Here is a 21,728-nt window from a genome sequence, read left to right on the forward strand (position 1 = left end):
AATTAGTGGTATATTAAAAAAAGAACAGGAAGAAAAGCAATTCCTTCTTGGCTCAACAACAGTTGCCTTCTTCTAAAAGATATTCAGTATGTTTGTCATTTAGCCTTACACATACAGAACAGTATGTGTACAAACAAACAGCAGTATTAGAATCTACGTCTTGGCATAATTTTCTAACTGCAAAACCCACAGCAAATTTGCTGACAAATCACACAGAAAAAATGTGTGCGTGCGTATGTGTGTGTGTGTGTGTGTGTGTGTGTGTGTGTGTGTGTGTGTGTGTGTGTGTGTGAGAGAGATCTCTCTGTCTGTCTCCACCTCTCCGTCCATCCAATCTCTACATATTTCACACAATTAGATGAACGAGAATAAAATATGTTTCACAACAAATTTATTTGACAAGAGATCATTTACAGCAGAGAACAAATTGTATTTTTCCCTTTATGCAACACAATTAGAGATATTTACATTTATTCATGCCAGTAACACTAGCATCTCACATATCACAGTAATTTATAAACATTCAACTGTCATGAAAGACCACATAAACTTGTCCTAATGCTTTCGGATTCAGATAAAAATACAATCTATCAAGAGATTTTGAGCCTTCATTTTAATTCACTGTATTCTCTTCACCACCACATGAAAATAGTACTATTAAGGGAGTAATTATAATCTTTTCTACACCAAACAGCATGGTATCCCAGCTTTTACACTAGTTCACCATAATTCTACAGCAGTTCTCAGTACTGGCACACTCGGATACTCTAGATATTTATCTTCACACTGGATATGCAGACATATTTCACAATAGTGAGAGAAATTTGAGGAGGGAAATAGCACAGTTACTACTTACAATCACACATATCTCCGCTCAAGCTGTGCTCACTGATATGCTCATTTGCGGATCTGCTGGAATCTTCTGTACAAATAGTTATCTGCATTGATGCAATGAAGACTTTCATGGCTGGTGTTTACTTCAATTAAAACTTCTGGGCCGAAAGGCCACGGTCGACATATAACGCTATTTATTGATGTTTCATTCTCAGCTGTGGGTGATATCTGCAAAGATAAAACTGGCAACTACATCAAGAACTTTTGATGCAGATGCAAGTTTTATCTCTGACGGTGTCTCTCACAAATAGGGACAAAGTATTTGTAAATAGTTTGATACATCGACCATGGTCTTTCCACTGAAGTAGCAAGTAGATGCTTCAATACCACTGGTAGCTATAAAGTTAATTTTGCTCAGCCAAAAACATCTCAATATTTGCAGTGTTAGTGACAGTGCACTGAACAGAATGAACTACTCATTTGCTATGCACATACACAGTCTAATAAATTAAATTATTTTTAGCATTTTTCCTGTTACAATTTTACATTAAACTATGTCATAACAATCTTTACATAGAAAATTCTAAACTGCAAACAGCAATTTATATTTATTAGTGCAACAGAATGCGATAGTATATGTTTTCACTGTCACTTAATGACGACTTCAATTTGATGAGGCAACTGCCTGTAACACTGACTTTGTACAGGAAACCACATACAACACAATTCGCTCAGTAAGTCACCCAATGAAGCAAGGTATTACGTGCACTTTCCACTTTGTGTAACTTAATGAAGTTATCACTCTTACAAAACACGGAAGTTATGTCATTAGTACTTGGGTGGTGTATACTTAATTTTAGCATGTATCACATAGGATGCATGGAATATAAAACTGTTATTTGTTAAGAAAGAGGCTGTGCAGTTATGTATGAATCACTGTATCAACATTTTCACAAAACACAATTACAGTACTGAATACGAACAAAATACTGGTAGATTTTTCAGTTGAAAATTTAAAACCAGTATTTTCACACCACACCTCCAGCTTCTTAATTAATTGTTAGTTTTTAACACCATGTGATTGCTGGGAGACTGGAAGAAAAGTGAAAATTGAAAAATCTTTTCCAATAAGGGACCTTAAAATACCCTTCTTACAATTTATTTCCACTAAAAACATATTCACAATTAGAACATTTGCTTAAAACGCAGTGACTGACATACAATGTAAAGTCATTTCTTTATAGCTATTAGAGTGACAGTGGGATTCCATTTGTGGTATGCACGTATCTGCCCATGTTTGAGAAGGTGAATTAAAGTAGTTTGTTTCCTTTTCAGCGGAGTGCCACAACATGCTACAGTGATTTTGATATTAAGTTTGTGATGTGTCATGTGCTTCAAATAATGCTAACTCAAGCTCTTACAATGAAAAATGGTGTTGTCACCTTCATTGGAAGACCTTGATTTATCAGCCGCTCCTCTCAGTGATTGCTTGGGGACAACAAAACATTTGTCTTGGTTAGCAGAGGCAAGATGCACTCTCATGGTTTTGACAATTTATGAAGTTCAGCAATTCTTGTAACGATCTCTGGTTGTACTTTTTGAATTATGAACTAACATTCAGCAATTGTCATTTGGAAAGCTTTGAGGTTCATTATAGTTTGTCCACAGTTCAACTTATTAAAGAGCTGTGCATCTCTCTCTCTCTCTCTCTCTCTCTCTCTCTCTCTCTCTCTCTCTCTCTCCCCCTCCCTCCCTGATTCTTGTGTTACATTCCTCACTGCGCAAATGAACAGGATGCCCTCTCAGTTATCCAGAAGACTTTGGCACAGATGCACAATGACATGGGGAACTGTGCGTGTAGTATGATCCTCCCATTCTTATGTTCTGCCTCTGCATTAAAGCACAGCTAGTTCACTGTATATCATCCAAGTTACCTTTCTGAATGCCAATCCTTACCTTCTGCCCCTTTTCTGTCTAGCATGTGGCTTCAGACTGGGAAATGATCATCAACCAGTTTTCATTGAACAAGGTCTTCAGGAATGGTCAAAATGGGATCTACAGCGGAGAACGACCACATAGCACCGCTTAATTGGATTCTCTATTAATGTTCAGAAAACAACAAGAGGCTTGCAACAGCTAGACTCCTGGGGTAGCTAGTATTAAAACCCCATAGCAGATGATATGGCTTAAAATCCATCCAGAGGGGAATGGGCGGAAGGGTCGTACGGTCAAATTACTGATAATCTTACAGTCAACTGGTTCATGTGACGGCAAGCAGAACAAACACATAGTGACCTAATGACATAAATTGTAAAACCAACGGTATATACTCTGGTGGTGGAGTGAACCGAAGCCATAATCTACATAAACGCAAATGTCAGCACTCCACTAAAGTCTCAATTCCTTCGCAAATAGCCTGAACCAATTTACATTCTAATTTAAATAGATGTCATCTTGTAAGTGAGATTTTCATTTTATTTCAACTCTCCATCTCTCTTTTTGTCAAGATGTGGATGCTATAACAGTTGAAGGTTTACTGGTTTTCTACAATGGGTCTTTTTCAGATTTGCATTGCAAGACAGAGAAGAGTGGCCTGATGATTTTGGATTCATTATTTTACACCTTTTACAGGAGAAACTTACTGAAGAATCAATAGAGGTCATCACAGATACTTATCTCTGACGAAGGACATTGTCCAAAAGCTAAGCTGCTTTTTGGACTTTTCTACTCGACTTGCGTGCACCTACCTCGTTGCTGTATTCTCATATGCTTATTTCATGGAGTTTATCATTTACTTAGATGTATTCCTGACAAATGTGAACATGTGCAGGCCACTGATCCATGCACTGTTCTTCCAATCATGTTGAATACTACTAGTCTTTAGCAATTGTTTGCAAAAACAGCAGTGTCACAGTTTTCTGTATAATCATGCTGATCACATTCAGCAGTTTTATAGTTCTAAAATCATCAGCAATGACAGTGAATCTGTTTCTTGAAACAATCTGGTCCACAAATCAATGAAGTAACAGAGGAAATATTCAACAAACTAGTAATAAAGTTGGCCCTAAAGAGAAAGACTAAATGACTGATGGGACATTGGTACAAGTATTTGGAAGACTGATGAAGTAGCATTGAAAGAGGATTGTTGAAATGATAGGCAAACTTACAGCACAGTGTATCTGTGAAACTTCACAGATTGCTAGAATCACTGAGATGATGACTGTTGTTTCCATTAAATCCATATTATAACAATGAAAAAATATCACACAATTATGATGTTGCTAGATGAATGCCATTATCTTAAAAACAGGGTGTCCCAGGTGGAATGGTCAATATTCAGGGATATGGCAGGAACGATCATTTGAAGTAAAAATGTCTAGTGAACATAGGCTCATTAATGCATACCTTAAAAGCAATGATATTGGCATACATTAAGGGCAATGATACTGTGAAACAAATCTCTTCCACTGCAAGCTCCTTGCATTCCAATTTTTAGAAAAGAAAAATAGATCCAGTTCACACTGGCTCTAAAGAACATACCTCAAGAGCTACGAGCACTTTTTCATCTCAGCTACTGTGAAACACTCCTCTTCTGCTGAGCAAGTGCTCCTAGCTGTAACGTATACATACTAGAGCCCTTGTTTACTATACATTTTCCTTCGAATGATTGTTTCTATTACACCCCTGAATACTGCCCATTCCTCTTGGGACACCCTGTATAACTGGTACCGGAAGGGGTCGCATACGACAGAATGGTGATTAACACAAATGATGATATTCTTTGCGAGTAAAAACAGTGAGATACGGGATCTTTTTTCATACATCAAACTTCAGCAATCTCTTGAAACTGGTAATGTTTGTTACAGCAAATCTCATGCTTGTGAAATATGAGCTGTTCTACTGTGAATTCAATTACACAGATAGGATTCAACCACAACTCACTTGGTGCCTCGCTACACACTTTTAATTTGAAAACCATATTTGTCCTCAATACTTGCTGTTAGCTTAGATTTCACTAATATTTATATGCCAAAGAATAGTGTTTGAAACATATTTGTTGTCTTCAAATTTTCTAATTACATAATTCATAGGAGAAGAAAGACTGGATTGCCACTGTTTACTTTTTGTCATTTGTAACATCCTGCGTCAAACACTTGAGACAAATCACAGTAACTGTTTTGTGAAATGACTGGCTCAGATATGATATTCATACACGCTGTGTTAGACTTTGTAGTTGCATGGCAATGCCAGTACTGACATGTTACAAAATAATATAATATTATTTTAATAATAATAATAATAATAATAATAATAATAATAATAATAACAATGACAACAATAACATTAATAGTAATAATAACAACAACAACAACAGCAGCAGCAGTGATGATGGATACCCAGCACCTGTTAGTCTGATTATACATGTGTGGTTCTATTTGCCAGTTTTATGCACATTCTCAACTATGTAACATTATCAACACATATGTTATCACGCATCTATCTTCAGTCAAAAAAATAATATCTACATATTGACACAATAACACTACAGTGTTACTGCCAGGTAATATTAGTAAAAGTAACAAAAAGTAATTATATTTAAAACTTATTTCAGTGAGACTCAAGAATGTGTTTATATAAAAAGGGTCTTTCAATTACCAATGAGAAAATCAAATTCAAACCACTGTTCACTAACTAATCCTATTGTACATGTGGTTCTTAAATGAAATCATTGATTTATTATGTATTTTATAGAACCTCAAATGTTCAAAATCCACCCTCTTTTTATTTGTTCTCATAATTCATTTGAGGCAGTATGAATTTTTAATCAAGTGTATAATATGATAACAGCCTTTCATGTAATTGATTTGAGACATTTAAAAATAACTTTATATGAAGAGAACAACAGACTAGGTGGCAGTGAAAGGTACTGATCAATCTCTTATGCAACTATAAAAAGTTTGAAGATGAGTCAATAAACAACTAATTATTAACAAATTAGCAAGTTGTGTACAAGTGACCAGATTCCTTATATACTGACATCATCTCAGTTCTAAAGATCACTAAAACAATGCAATATGATAAAAGAAACTAAAAGCAATTGCCACATTACAGATTTGGAAGATGATGAATGTCAATTAGGATGAGAGACATAATGGCATGCTGCAACACATGAGAAAGAAAACAAGCAAAATTTGTTAAATTATCTTACTGCAATCTAAATCTAACCTGCAAAGCTCCTCAAATCTTGAAAACAACATCCACTTATATAGGATGAAGTACACAATGTTGTGTTCCTTTGGGGTTAATTCTTCAGAGTAAAATTAATAAGAACAACAGACACCAAACACTTCAGTTGTTTTGAGCTATAATTTCATTAGAGCTCCTGCTTATAATGACAAGCATTACGACAAATATATTATTGGGATAAATTTTTAAATACTTCCACATTCAAGGTTTCTACAAAAAATTAAAAAATAAAATAAAAATAAATATGTAGCTAATATCTTGATATCAAATGTGCTTTGCTTTTTTTTCTGTCACTTATAACTGTAGGTGTTAACAGTAATTGAGTAAAATTCTCTGTTTATAGCTGTACAATAGTACCTTGGCTAGAAATGGAACTAAAGACAGTATAGAGAAGGACGTCAATTAGAAACAGCAAGTAAGTTGCATTCTACATAAAATGCAATACTAATACATAAAGGAAAGACTACGGAATGTAAATCTATAAAAGTTCCATGTCTCTGGGAGATGTAGGGCACATTGGATGGATGTGATGTACGAAAAAGAAACTTCAAACCACAGCGCAAATGAAATTCAGGTATACAGATGCAACAACCCAAATAACAGCACACAGTAGTTGTAGGTCTCAATTGGAAGACTTAAATTATTTCACAAATTACTTTAACGAACAAACAAATAAATAAATATTCTTTCTGAAACAGATGAAAAAGGAATTAAAAATAAATGACAAAGATAACATTCAAGCACTACGAAGAGTGACAGACAGAAAAATAAATAAATAAATAAATAAATAAAGACTATCTTGAGGTGACTTGACATTTCAAGACGAAACACGAAACTACTGAACAAACACAGAAACTTAACTCAAATGAAACATGTTTATAAAAAATTTGGATTTTTTTGTTTGTTTCGTATGTATACAATGTAACTAACTTGATAAAAATATATTACATTGACGTCATTTTGATTCTATGTTCTAAATTTTCTTGTAGCCTGGACACACACACACACACACACACACACACACACACACACACACACACACACAAATAAACACAACTGGTTAACACGTATATGTCTGTGAAGGCGTTTCAATGAGAAACACAAAAACACTTTGACTTCAACATGTCCTGGGCAATATTATAAAGCCACTAAACATGGGCCTCTGTGAACAATCCAACATGGCGAGTCTGTGGTCTGCCAATCATAGGCCGGTGTGGTGTACGACAGACATCACAATCAGCTTTCCCCAAGAGGTAGTGAGTGTGACAACATAACCACGATGTCCAGGTTATGTCACTGCAAACACAACAGTGGGACATAAAATGTAATGGCGGACTCTACTTGTTACCAAGATGTTTCACTGCAAAATGTAATGACCGAAGCTACTTGTTACCAAAATTATCATATCATTTGATCTGATTTATGCATGTACAAATTATTAGTGTGCAAAAGTTCAGTGAGAAACTTTATGAAAAGCAATATAGTACGCAAAAATAAACATGTTTTCAATATTCCATCTTACAATCTGAGAAATTATGTAGCAATTTGCATGAAAACAAATTGGTCCAATGACTTCTAACATGCTTAGAAAAACTGATAGCATAAAACTGAGGGTGTGTCCAGAAAAGTGCTATATGAGCGATCACAACAAAGGGACATGGTTAGATAAACTTGAAATACCATTAAAATATGATTTACTATATTAATCATAAGAAAGGATATACATATATATTTTATGTAAACCATATATGTGGCCCAGAATAAAACAGCAAAGATGTGAGCAGTAATAATATATACTTCTGAGGAATGAGAAACTTCTGAAAGCTGTGTTCTGGATGAAAGTTAATGAAGGGTATAAGTGTAGTTAAAGACTCCAGAAAATAACAGAACAGCACACATTTGGTAGTAATTTAACTTCACTAACCATTTAGACAGAATCAGCAGAATCTACTACAGATTCTGAACTTTCCTAACAAATTAAACATTTATGCCACAGTGACCTCAAATGTGACATTTATCAATGACAAGGAATAAGTCATGATCCAACATACAGTTTTAATTATCATGAATGCGCCTTACAATACACAATTAGTAGCAGACAAAGCTCAGTTCTATCATAACTGTTTCTGTACATACAGGGTGAATCACCTAAAACTTGCACTGCAAATATTGTGGAAATGGAAAGCCCTATTGATGTGCAGTTTACACAGAATGGACTGGTAGTCAGGGGCTCGTATTGTTAGCCAATCAACTACTTACTTAGAAAGCGTATTTTTGTGCTCACACACACTTTTTAAATGTACCAATGCCTATTGACATAAATAAAATAAAAGTAGGGTCAACTAGAATGCTAAATGTGTTTGTTGCAGGATTCTAGTGCAAATTGTTTATGAGATATTGTATTTTGGAAGGTTTCCACATGGACGCTTGTTTGTGCCAATCAACCTGCATGGTTGTTAGGTATGATGGTGTTATGTTTGCTTACAGTGTGCTTGTGTGTTCCGGAACTGCATTGTGACTTGCTAGTTAGTCAGTGTGACAATCCAAGCAGTAGGTCATGAGTGGATGATGAATTTTACCAATGCAGAAAAAGCTGCCATGCTCACTGTGTATGGAGTGTGTAGGAAGAATAATATCCCAAAGATATCAACCACCTCACCAATTTTTTATCAACCTCGTCAACCAGTTACATCAAAGCCAGACAACATAACAGAAGGAAATGTGACAACAGAAATGGGGGAAATTAATTATCTTGCAGCTGTTGCAGTTGATCCGCACGTTGGATCCCATGCAACCGCACGAGGAAGTGGCACGAGTCAGGCAAGTGTCTACGCACTCTCCATTGACATAGGTTCCATCCCTGACATATTTCTTTCCATCAAGAGCTGCATGGAAACGATTAGAGGATCATGTTAACAATTGTACATGGGCATTAACATAGGATACTTCAGATGTATCATGTATCTTGTTAAGTAATGAAGCCAGATTTACCAATCATGTACAGGTAAACTGCCAGATCATGCTTTGTTGACAATCCTCACTGGCTTCGTCAGGTGGAATATCAGCTTCCATGGAGTGTAAACATATGATGTGGGATAACGAACAATCAGCTCATATACCCATCTTTCATAGACGGAACCCTGAATGCGCAGAAGTATTGCAGCCTCCTAAAAGAGCATCTTCCACAGATGCTAGCAGATGTTCCTCTGCAGACTAGGAGGAACCTGTGGTACCAACATGGTGCCTGACCAAACCATAGGGCATGAAGTACTAGAGTGTGTCTTCACAAATTGTTTCCAAATTGTAGGATTGGATGCAGAGGGCCTGTACCTTGGCCAGCCCATTCCCCAGATTTGATGCCTGTAGAACACTTTTCTGCGGGGAAAACTGAAAGACGCTATCTACAGGGACATACCAACTACACCCAATGATAAGCAATCATGTATTACTGCCACCTGCTCGAACATTTCCACTGAAATGCTAGCATGTGTGCAGCAGTCATTCCGTATCAGACTGGAAGTGTATATAGCTGCTGCCAGTGGTCATTTTGACCACAACCTGTCATGGTCAACTGTCTCATTACTGGTAAGAATCCACATAACTAGGGTATGTACTTCTGATATTATTCAGTGTGTGCTACCACAAGTGCTGTAGAAGTGTCAGTGTGGGAACTTTTCAAAGTATGTTATCTCATAAAAGACTCTCACTAGAATACTGCCCTAAACATCACTGCCATTCTAATTTATACTACTTTTAATTTGTTAATGTCGAAAGGCAGAGACTCATTTAAAAAGTGTATGTTTGCACCAAAATACACTTTGCAAGTATCTTTACAATCTGTTGGTTGCCTGACAATACAAGCCCCCCTGAGTATGAAGCCATTCAGTGAAAACCACACAAAAGCACTTTCCTTTCCTGCAATATTTGTGGTTAAAGTTTTAGGAGATTCAACCTGTATATAGCACATCAAATACTGTGAATGCTTGTATCTAATTACCAATACAGATGTTAAACCAGGTAAATTTGATACAGAAATACAAAGGAATCTACAAATTAAATATAACTATTTATCTGAGAATGGACAATAATATCCAAAATTAGTAATGGATTAAAATGAATCTTCAAGAACAGCAACTGATTTTTGGCAGTGTTCTACGATATTTATTCACACTATCAGAAAATAAAATGACTGACAAATAAAAGCAATATACCATCACAATCAATATGAAGATGATTCAGAATACCATAATAACAGTACTGTCGTAAACTTTTGTGACTTGTGGGAGACTATACCTTCATTTCAAAGATATAATACTGCATTAACAGGTGGAAATTTAAGAGTTCATGATATACTATTATCGTTCAGGAACCACTATTTATGTTTCCAAATGATGTCAGTTTGATTACAGACACCAAATATGTGAATGTTAAGAGGAAAATATATATCACCACACTGAAGCAAACGAGGTTATCAAGATCCACACATAAAAATTTTAATATGAACGGTTTCTATATTTTAATTAAGAAATACAACTTGCTCTGGGACACTGGATAAAATCCTATACTATTGGTAGCTCCTTGTGAAACTGAATGAAAGTTCTTATGATTACTATAACTACAAGAATATCAGGTATAATTACAGTATAGTCCTCTAGTACATCGATGACAATATGGCAACACAGATTTTATGAAGCAGTCATTCACTCACTGGTATAGGTGAAAAATGAGATGGGTTGAATTGAGCCAACGGAAAAACACAAAAACCTGCCAGACACAAACTGCCTTAACAATATGAGTAGAAAAATGGAAGGTATGGTTATGAGTTAGTATCTGCTGACTGAAAATTACTTCGAAGAAAACTGTTCAAAAATTCCGGAACACAGGCACAAAAATGTGAAAAATCTAATCTGTGTACATACCGCAAATAGTGATCACAAAAAACTTTAAGAGCTAGCAAGTTGCAATTCTCTCTGGTAAGTGACACAAACACTGTGTATTAATAAAAGTGAAATCTTCTCGGATTGTCAGGCCAAAAAGAGTATCACCTCGAAGCAATGTTTCTACAGAAGATGAATAGCAAAAAACGTGTCAAAGTTGCTTCCAGAATATGTTGTTACATCAGTGAAATTTTCCACAGAATGACTGCATCATCAGGTTAATATGTTTACAGTAATGAGAGAACAATTTTCAGCTCTAACATCACTTTGATATTCAATATTCTTTAGTTCATGACTCTCTCCCCTCAATGACTTTATTAAAATTGATATTATGAACAATTCTTAATGCCGCAGAATCATAGTGTGTGCGATAAAGTGGAGAACTTGCAAAATTTATTATCACAGTAAAGTGGGGTGAAATTACACTATCAACGTCACCCCCCCCCTCTCCCCCAATCACAACAACTGCCAGGTGTAACAGTACCGAATGCAAAACATGATGTTCTTATTGATCACCTTGTTAACAGTAAAATAAACTCAAGAACAGGCCTGTTTAACAAAACAATAAAAAAATTTCATCAAGAGAATACAGCTCCCAACAAAAAATGGTTTCATAATGAGCAAACTGGAGTACACATTACTGTAACATTCATCTTAGTCTCCAGATTTTGCCCCACTGACTTCTACCCTACACCCCACACACACATGAATACTTGTGGATGGAAAATGTTTGAAGTGCAATGAAGATGTTATCACAATCATACACACATATTTTGAATACTCTCCAGAGCAACAGTTTAGGGAAAGAAACTACTCATTGGAACAGCTTCAGACGTAAGTGCACTGACGTTAAGGGGAAACTACATAAAAAAAGTTCATTTATTACACATCAAAAATCTTTCACTGCCTGACAGAGACATGTTCATCCTGTTGTCATTTTGCAAATGATACTAATAAAATTAGAAAAAAAAAAAATTCAGGAATTGGAGGGAGAGGGGGGAACAAATTATTGAGCCACAGAACTAACATCTGAATGTAAGAAAGTGAAGGTAATGCAGAAATTACCACAATCATAACATGAAAATGGATGGAATCTATTTTACACAATGTTTGGGAGTACTCAGGCACAACATGTAGAGAAAACATTTAACAGACCAAAAAAAATGTCATTCAGAAGTATCAGGAAAGTGCTAATGAGAATTAAGTAAAACCAGACTTAATCAAAGCCATTATGGCATCATACCTGGCCTTATTAAAAAAAAAAAAAAAAATTTGTTCAGTAACATATATTAGTAAATGCACCAAGACTGAGTGTTTTGGTTGACTGACACACAGGTATAGCACCATATAACTGAAAGTTACACCAAAATTGTCAATATATAAGATAAACCTTATTTAATACTGAAGAGAGAAGTACACCATATAAAACTGTCTGTTTATAATTTCATTGCTATTTGTCATGGGAAGTACAAGTGCACACTGCTTGACAAAAAACATGGAGCACCCAGAAGGGAAGGAGGAAACAAAATGAAACTTCATGGGATGAGAGGGTATGTGATGTTATTTCCTTGATTAAAAAAAAACTGGCACTACAAGCCCAACTATCAGAGAGATGCTGCATCCCCTCTAGCCTGGAGGCACGCACCGATTCACTTATGAAGCTGTTATATCCTCTCCTTAGGCAAGCTGGTTCTTGCTATTTTGGATACTGGCACTGGGAAAGAGTTGATATCAGACTTGGTCCCACATCTTCTACCGGAGATAGATCTGAGAATCTTGCTGGCCACAGTAGTACCTCAACAACATGCTGCCAGCTTACAGACGCATGCCATGTGCGAATTAGTAATGTCCTGTTGATAAATGGCACCACAATACTGTTGCACAATAGGTAACACACGAAGACTCAGAATGTCCATGACATACTGTTATGCCATCAAGAGTTCCTTCAATCACTACCAGACATGACCCGATATCCCTCCTGATGGCTACCCACACCATAAGACAAGGAGCAACATCACTCGTTGTGCCTCTCCATATCAATGGAAGAATGGGATCTCTCCCCAGGTCACTGCCATACTCGAAAAATGGTCATTTAGGGTAGCACCTAACTGTGATTTATCACTAAACGTGATGCAATGCCATTCATCTATAGTCCATTACTCCCAGTCATGGCATCACTTCAAATGCAGCCATTCGTTACAGTGTTAATGGCAGTGTACACATGCAGTGGCAGTTCCTAGTCTGGCTGCTGCCAGTCTCTGACCAATGGCGTGATATGACACAGATGTTGCAGCGAGTCCCTTACTTGTTCTCAGATGACATGTGCAGAGGTGAATTGGTTACAATGGGCTTTGTGCATCATACCCACTGATGGTGCGTACACATAAGAAGTTACACTGACGTCCAACCATGTCTTCTGGGTGCTTCACATTTTCTGTCACACACTGTATACAGGATGTCCCATTTATCTTGACCACCCTAAATAGCTGTTTGTCCACATGCAAATTAGAAAATGTTTCAAGCAAATGTTCTTTAGCTGTCAGGGGGTCAATTGCCTTCATTGCAGCTTTTTTTTTTTTTTTTTTTTTTTTTACAAAGATATGAACAGTGGTATGACTTTTTTTTTTTAAATGGCACCCTGCATTTTTTATTCAATAATTCATTTCCTCTCCTAAAGACCTATTCAAAAATGTGTCACAGTTTACCATTCTACACCACTCACTGAAACACAACGTTATTAATTACATAACACTACACTGACATTGACGCTCCCAGCACTTAGTGCAGGTACTCGGGGTAACGGAACACATCCACGTGCTGACACAAGTAGAATACAAAGCCATCATTCCGTCAACCATCGTCAGATGAAGAGTTGTGTGAGTAGAATGTACACCAATGAAGAGAAGGTAGAAATGCTACTCACCTATTGGGAATGTAAGTTAGCAGAACAGTAACTGCAATACTGTTTTCTTATTTAGGGGTACATTTAATACAGTAGTTTAGTCCTTTTAAATACTGTTGTGTAAAGTAGGCATACAGAAAGGCTGTCCTTCCTACAAAGTGCATCAACATAACGTTTATTTTATTGTTGTTGTTGAAGGTATGCAAAATTCTACGCAGGCAGCGGAACTGTAGAGAGAGCAATATTCCAACAAGAATTCACCTTCCCAACAGACGTTTTCTCATCTTGTTATGACACTTCAGGAAATGGGAAGTTTCAACGCACAACAACGCAATTGTCATAGCACTCGCATAGACGAAGCTGCCGACGTTACTTTTCTCACTTCCGTTGCTATGAATCCACATGTGAGCACACAACAGCTTGAACACGAGATTGACATTCCTAAAACCAGTGTACATCGTATTCCTACAAGTCGCCAGTTCCATCCTTACTATGTACACCTACATCAACAATTGCATGGGAACGATTTCCAGAATCGTGTACAGTTCTGTCAGTGGGCACAGCAGCAAATCCTCGCCAACCTGAACTTCTTCTCCAATGTTCTATTTACTGATTAATGCTGCTTCTCAAACGAAGGACAGGTAAATACAAGGAACATGCATTATTGGTCCAGCAACAACCCATGATGGCTTAGACAGGTGGAATATCAGTGTCAATGGAGAGTTAACATCTGGTGTGGCATGCCTGGTCTACAATTATTGGCCCTTATTTCATTAATGGTAGTCTGAACGGCACAGCGTATGTCAAATTCCTCAGACGAATTCTTCCTCCCCTTCTGGATGAAGTGCTGCTAAGAACCAGATTGCTTATGTGGTATTAACACAATGGATGTCCAGCACATAATGCCTTGCGTGCACTTCATGTTCTGAACTGAAGGTATCCTGCCAGATGGATTGGTCGAGGAGGAACAGTTACTTGGCCTGCTGGGTCTCCTAATTTAAATCCTCCCAACTTTTTTCTTTGGGGACACATTAAAGACGTTGTCTATCGCGATATTCCAACAACTCCAGAGGACATGCAGGAACGTATTGTGCTTGCTTGTAATTCCCTTCAGTAGGCAACACTGGAAGCAATAAATAATTCTTTCATTCAACAAGTGCACCAGTGTATCAGTGTCCAGGGTCACCACTTAGAGTACCTTTGAATGTTCTACTCCTGGGCAATGGTACAGGAGAGTCAAAGTCAATTTTGTGTTATGTTTTTACTTGGTTTTCATTTGTGTTCTGACAACTCCAGCAAGTGGACGAGTTTTTGACCCCGGGCTCAAATTCAATGTTGTGTTATGCAATTAATAATTTTGTGTTTCAGTGAATGGTACACTGTGATACATTTCTGAATAGGTCTTTAGGAGACGAAATGATTTACCTAAACAAAATACAGGGTGCCATCTTAAAAAGTCATACTGCTGCTTATACCTTTGTAAAAAACAAAGCTACAAAGGAGGCAATCATGCTGATTGATTTCCCCCTTAATGTAAATGTCGTGTGACTAGGGCTTCCCGTCGGGTAGACTGTTCGCCAGATGCAAGTCTTTCGATTTGACGCCACTTTGGTGACTTCCCCCTGATGGCTAAAGAACATTTGCTTGAAACGTTTTGTAATTTGTATCTGGACAAACAGTTATTTAGGGTAGACAAGATAAATGGGAGACACTGTGTACTAAGTGCAAGGATTTCTGTGTAAAATGATTGCAGTCTAATATATAACTGATCAAGGCCCTGGGTCTACAAAATAACTAATGGCAGGTCATTTCCTAATAAGGATTAACATTCAGTTGGAAATGGGGTTAGATATGGAGCATAAGCTCGGCTGGACACGGGATCTGGGAAGAAATGCCTATTTCCTCATCAAAGGACTGTGGTAGTGATATGAGCTTGTGTGGTAAAGAACTTGTTACAGGTCTGACTCAGAAAATATTATAATGGCCAAAGTGCTAAGTTTTCCAGTGAGAGTAAACAAAACTGAACTTATACAAAAAAGGATGAAAGTAATTAAAAATATTCTTATGGAAAAGATGTAGTACAATATTTGTGCTGAGTACATTCTGAAGCAAAGCAAGAAGTAATACAATATCATCCTGAAGATGTTCATGGAGAACAGCAAAAATGACTGTGAAAATACTATCTAACAAAAGGGCAGGTATTATTTACGAAGATACAAAGCCAAACTAATGACTGAAAATTCAGCTGTTTGTTACTCTTAGTGGTGTATAATTTTGAACGAAGTTATTAACAGTTCAGTATACTTAAAAATTCTTAATAGCTGTGATGTGAATGCAAAGGTAAAATGTCCATTCCAAGTTGGTAGAGCCAAATGAATAATTCCCTGAGAATTTGTCAGAACTGGCAGCTACTGACTATTCAAAACTCAAGGATTGCTTCATGTCCAAGACACACAAAATAAAATTATTCCATGTACGAACCATGGGTAAAAGAAACATAAGATAACTTTATATTCATACGATAAATGAGAAGTACAAATAACAAGCTAATGTAATCAAGTGAGTTCAACATCATGACTTTACTAATGGTTATCGACAAAACTGGAGAGCATAGTTCTATTTACATTACTCTTTGAAATTGTCAATGGGGGGAGATACGCAATCTGTTGATTTAAAACACGTGTGAACAAAACTTCTACATCAAGATCGCAAATTTTCTTTATTGATTTCCGGTTTCACTCACTGATGGGCCATCTTCAGATCAATCTAAAATATTGTTCAGAGTGTGACAATTACCACACATTGTCACATTCTTTAGAGTTAAGTTGCCCTAAAATGAGAAATTTAATTGGTTATGTAAATTGATTAGTGATTAATGTTGTCAATTTACATAAGCAACTGAAATTTTTCATTAAAAGGCAACTTAGCTCAAAGGATATGACAATGTGTATTAATTTTCACACACTGAACTACATTTATCTGAAGATGAGCCGATACTGGTAATAAACAAAGAAAATTTGCGATCTTGACATAGGATTTTTATTCACACAGTTGTATTTACTGGTCAGGGATCATTAAATGAGATACTTCACTGAACAAAAGAATTTTCATTATGTGGAACTGAAATGGATTCAGTTTTGCAAGAAGAACAGCAGGCAGTTAATCCTCTGGCATTTATGATGAAAGGCAAAGACTTGAAGCATGAAGATGTTAATACACGTATGTTTTCAGGTTACCTATTTACCACACATGTAAGGCAGGAATATGGTCTCACAATTTCACCAAGATGGGTGCAAGTGCTCACCTAATGTAAGTGACAAAATGTGAGGTCCAGTGATCAGTTCATGCACGCATGATGGTTGATCAATACACAAAGCATGTTAACTGTTCCAGATGTGTCTTAGTACTTTTTCCCTTCATAATTTATATAATATATGTAGTTACACAAAACTGCTACGGACATTAGCATCCATTCTGTGGCTTGGTGAAGTGTAAAAAAACGAATTTCAAATGCGCAGCAAATGGGAGCAAAACTTAAAGAGGAGGGAAACTAAAAACAGAAAGAAATCTTAGAAAACTGCTATTGAAGGTAGGTTGTTTTCCCAGAAAAAAGAGCTTCGAATAACGAATGTCAAGGTGACAGCTGTAAACAGGCACGCAGCGGATTAAAATAGGGGCACTGAAGTAAACGGTGTCTCACCATCAACAGTTGAGACCAGTGGGGACAAAGTGGGGCAGGACCGACACTTAAAAGATGTCAATGGCAAAGAAGACAGTGCCCTATCCGGAGTCTAGTTAAAATTACTTCCTCCCGACAATGAGGTGGGAAGCTCTGGCAAAGGTCAGAGAGAAGGCAGGTCCGGGGGCAAAGCCAAGGTGGCACCGTATTCCCATTTGTCAAGAAAGTTTCTGGAAATTGGAAGGAAAGAGACTGTAGCAGTTGACAGAAGCGAACTCCTGGTGGTAATAGACAGGAAGGGTGGCCTGCATACCCCAAATCCAAGGAGGTGTCGATAAAAAGGGCATGGGTCAGATGAGCAGGCATGGAAGACAGATGACTAGCATAATGACTCAGAAGGACAGCGTGCCGATTGGACAGCAGAGGTTCAGCAGTCTCAGCGTAAAGGCTCTCCACAGCGCTGGTGTAAGCTCCAGACGCTAAACGCAAACCATGGTGGTGGCAGAGTCGAGACGCTGAAGAATAGACAGCTGTGCAGAGGAGCAAACTATGCTTCCACAGTCCAATTTCGAGCGCTCTAAGGCATAATATAGGTGGAGGAGGACCACTCGGTCCGCTCCCCAGGAGGTACCACTCAGAACACTGAGGGTGTTGAGGGATTACAGACAGCGAGTCAAAAGATATGAAACGTGGGATGACCAGCACAGTTTCCTGTCAAACTTGAGTCCCGAGAATTTTGTGACATCCATGAACGGAAGGTCGATAGGGCCTAGATGTAGGAAAGGGGGATAAAACTCCGTGCAATGCCAAAAATTTACACAGACGGTCTTACTGGGAGAAAATCTGAAGCCAGTTTCGATGCTCCGTAAGTGGAGGTGATCAATAAATCCTTGAAGCTGTTGTTCAAGGAGGCTGGTCCACTGAGAGCTGTAGTAGGTTGTGAAATCATTGACAAAGAGGGAGCCCGAGACATCGGGAAGGAGACAGTCCATAACAGATTTATGGCAATGGCAAACAGTACAACACATAGCATGGAGCCCTGGGGCACCACGTTGTCTTGGGAGAAAGTGTGGGACAGAGTAGTGTTCACCCGCACCTAAACTGTGCGCTCTGTCATAAATTCATGAATGAAAAGGGGTAGACGATCTCGAAAGCCCCAAGAGAACAGTGTGTGGAGGATGTCTGTCCTCCAACAGGTATCGTATACCCTCCCCAGATCAAAAAATATAGCTACCATTTCGTGTTTCCTGAGAAAATTGTTCATGATACAAGTGGAGAGAACAACAAGATGGTCAACTGCAGAACGATGCTTTCGGAAACCGCATTTGCCAGGCGTTAAAAGGTTTCGGGACTCCAGCCACCAGTCTAAACATCAATTTACCATCTGCTCCACAACCTTACATACACTACTCGTGAGAGAGATGGGGGATAACTAAAGGGGATATGTTTGTCCTTTCCGGGTTTTGGAACAGGAATGATGATAGCTTCCCGCCATCTTCTGGGAAAAGATACTGTCAGTACAAATTCGATTATAAAGGCGAAGGAGGTAACGCAGACTACGGTATGATAAATGCAGCAACATTTGCACGTGGATGCCATTCGGTCCTGGAGTGGAAGAGCAAGGCGAAGAGAGTGTGTGTTGGAGTTCCCACATAGAAAAGACAGTATTACAGCTTCCACAATTTTGAGAGGAGAAGGCAAGAGGTGACATTTTTGCTGCTCGTTTCTTTGGGAGAAAAACTGGTCGGTGATTTGAAGAGCTCGAAATCTCAGCAAAATGTTGACCCAATGAGTTAGAAATTGCGACTGGGCCCACGAAGGTACCCTGCGCGACAGTTGGGCCAGAGATCGAGGAGAAACTAGACATGCCGGATAACCGTAGAATTCGACTCCAAACTACAGATGAGGGAGTGAAGGTGTTAAAGGGGTTAATAAAGAATTCCCAGCTTGCCTTCTTGCTATCATGGATGATGCGATGGCATCACACATGTAACTGCTTACAGCGGATACGGTTGGCCAGATGGCGGCGGAAAATGTGAAGAGCACGTCTCCATGCACATACTGTGTCATGGCACGCTTGGTTCCACCAAGGAATTGGGGGGCACCGGGGCAAAGGGAAGGTACTATATATTGAATATTCCGCACCTGTAAGAATAACTTCCGTAGCATGAGTGACCTGATCGTCGATGCTAGGAAATGGACGGTCGTCAAACGTTGCGAGAGAGAAGAAAAGTGTCTAATCGGCTTGAGAAAACTTGCAGTGTCTTGGGTACATAGATGGCAGTTGTGGCTGTACTCGAAGGACACATGGAAAATGGTCACTAGAGTGTGTATCAGCAAGAGAGAACCATTCAAAGCGCTGAGCTAGCAGAACAGTACCAACCGAAAGGACCACATGAGAGAAGGTGGACATGGAGGCAGACAAAAATGTACGTTCCCGAGGCATACAAGATCCACTCGGTGGAAGAGGTCAATCAATAGGGAGCCTCTCTGACAAGGACACGGAGATCCCCAAAGTGGGTGGCGGGCACTGAAGTCCTCCACCAGCATATAGGGGGGTGGGAGCTGACCAAGGAGATCGGCTCTTGCCATTGGAGTGGCCGATGGAATGTATATGGTACAAAGGGAGAAAGTATATCCAGAAAGGGAAAGATTTACAGAGACAGCTTGGAAGGAACTGTTTAAAGGGGTTAGATGTTAATGGATAGTATCATGGAGAAGAATCTTAAGTCCCCCGTGTGCCGGAGTGCCATCAACAGAAGGCAGATCAAACCTGACTGATTGGAAATAAGGGAAAACAGAGCGATCATGGGATGTAGCTGTGTTTCCTGAAGACAGAAGACAACTGGGGAGTAGGATCGTACGAGGATTGACAATTCATCCCGATTGGAGCAAACTCTGTGGATATTCCAATGAATATTGACATAGGGTGGACAGGAAAGGGAAAAAATCTCACCACAGTTGCTATCAACTCAACGACCGCTGAGAGCCGGTGGCCAACGGTGTGGAACGGCATTCAGCCAAAGGCAGAAGATCCTGATCCATAGGTTGTTCGGGGGCAGCTTCTGATGCCAGTGATCAATTGGTTGATTTGCCACCAGCACTGTGTCTCGCCAACACAGAAGATGGCTGAGGGCGGCTACCGCTGGGTGACGCTGTAGAAGAGAGACACCGCGGCGGAGAAGGAGAGGAACTTTGTTTCTTATGAGCCTTCTTGGAAGCAGGATTTTAGAAGAGAGAGGAGTTGATGGTTGTGAGGTCTGGGTACATAAAAAATCTATGGGAGTAGTCTCTTTTTAGGAAGTCAGGGCGTCCGATTTTTGGGCTCATGATTTAGCAGGAGCAGACAAAGGTTTAGGCTTAAAGTGAGCAGGTGATAGTGGGGAGGTTGAACGGGCAATCTTTGGGCTGGCCGATTGGACGACTGTGGCGCTAAAGGTGAGATGGCAAGTCTGTGTGGCTACCTCCTTATTAGGTCGAGAAGAGACATGGTCAGTGCTATATTTACCCGCTGGGAGCTCAGTGAGCTTTCTACTGGCAAATAACTTACGAGCAGCAAAGATGGGCACCTTTTCGTTCACTCGGATTTCCTGAATAATGTGTTCATCTACAAAGGTAGGGCAATCTCTAGAGGAAGCAGTGAGGTCCCCCATACAGTTGATGCAATGAGGGTATGGAGGTGGACAGTCAACCTCACGGGCATCACTGCCACTTGTAACACATTTGGCCGTACTGGAACACGACTGGCTGAGCTCGGGTAATCACCCTTCCCTGGGCCTGGCCTCTACCAGGGCGTACGTACGTGTCCTACCTGTCTACCTGCAGCGGGGAATTACGCGTTACCCCATCAACGGCTAGGCGTGGGAACACGCGGGTTGGCCTTCAGACATGCACAGGGAGGAAAGAAAGAGAAAGGGAGGAAAGAAAGAGAAAAGGAGGAACAAAGAAAAGGAAAGAAGAGATCTCAAATGCTGCAACAGAGAAGGAGGTTAAGAGAAGAATCAGGGAAAAGAGAAGGACGAAGTGAGGACAGAGACCTTTCAGTATAGAGAGAAAAGAAGAGAAACAAGGTCTTACAGTCATAAGCGGCTGTCTCTGGCCGTAGGCAAAAAACATGTCCCAGAGAGAT

General features: G+C 38.9%; 1 protein-coding gene across 12 annotated transcripts in view; it reads right to left on the bottom strand.

Moving 5' to 3' along the window:
* The window catches only part of LOC126471427 (homeotic protein female sterile-like), a 349,857-nt gene that overhangs the window by 108,387 nt on the left and 219,742 nt on the right, over positions 1 to 21,728 (bottom strand). For 2 of the 12 annotated variants that reach the window (XM_050099583.1, XM_050099582.1), the window contains exon 16: positions 7,044 to 7,377. The exons of 9 other annotated variants lie outside the window; for them this stretch is intronic. In XM_050099583.1, coding sequence (XP_049955540.1) covers positions 7,370 to 7,377 — 8 coding nt within the window. In that variant the 3' untranslated portion in view covers positions 7,044 to 7,369. Of the gene's footprint in view, positions 1 to 306; positions 1,927 to 7,043; positions 7,378 to 21,728 lie in introns of those variants that run through there. One more of the 12 variants, XM_050099581.1, reaches the window with a different exon arrangement.

Source organism: Schistocerca serialis, chromosome 3, assembly GCF_023864345.2.
Source record: "Schistocerca serialis cubense isolate TAMUIC-IGC-003099 chromosome 3, iqSchSeri2.2, whole genome shotgun sequence".
NCBI classification, from domain to species: Eukaryota; Metazoa; Arthropoda; class Insecta; order Orthoptera; family Acrididae; genus Schistocerca; species Schistocerca serialis.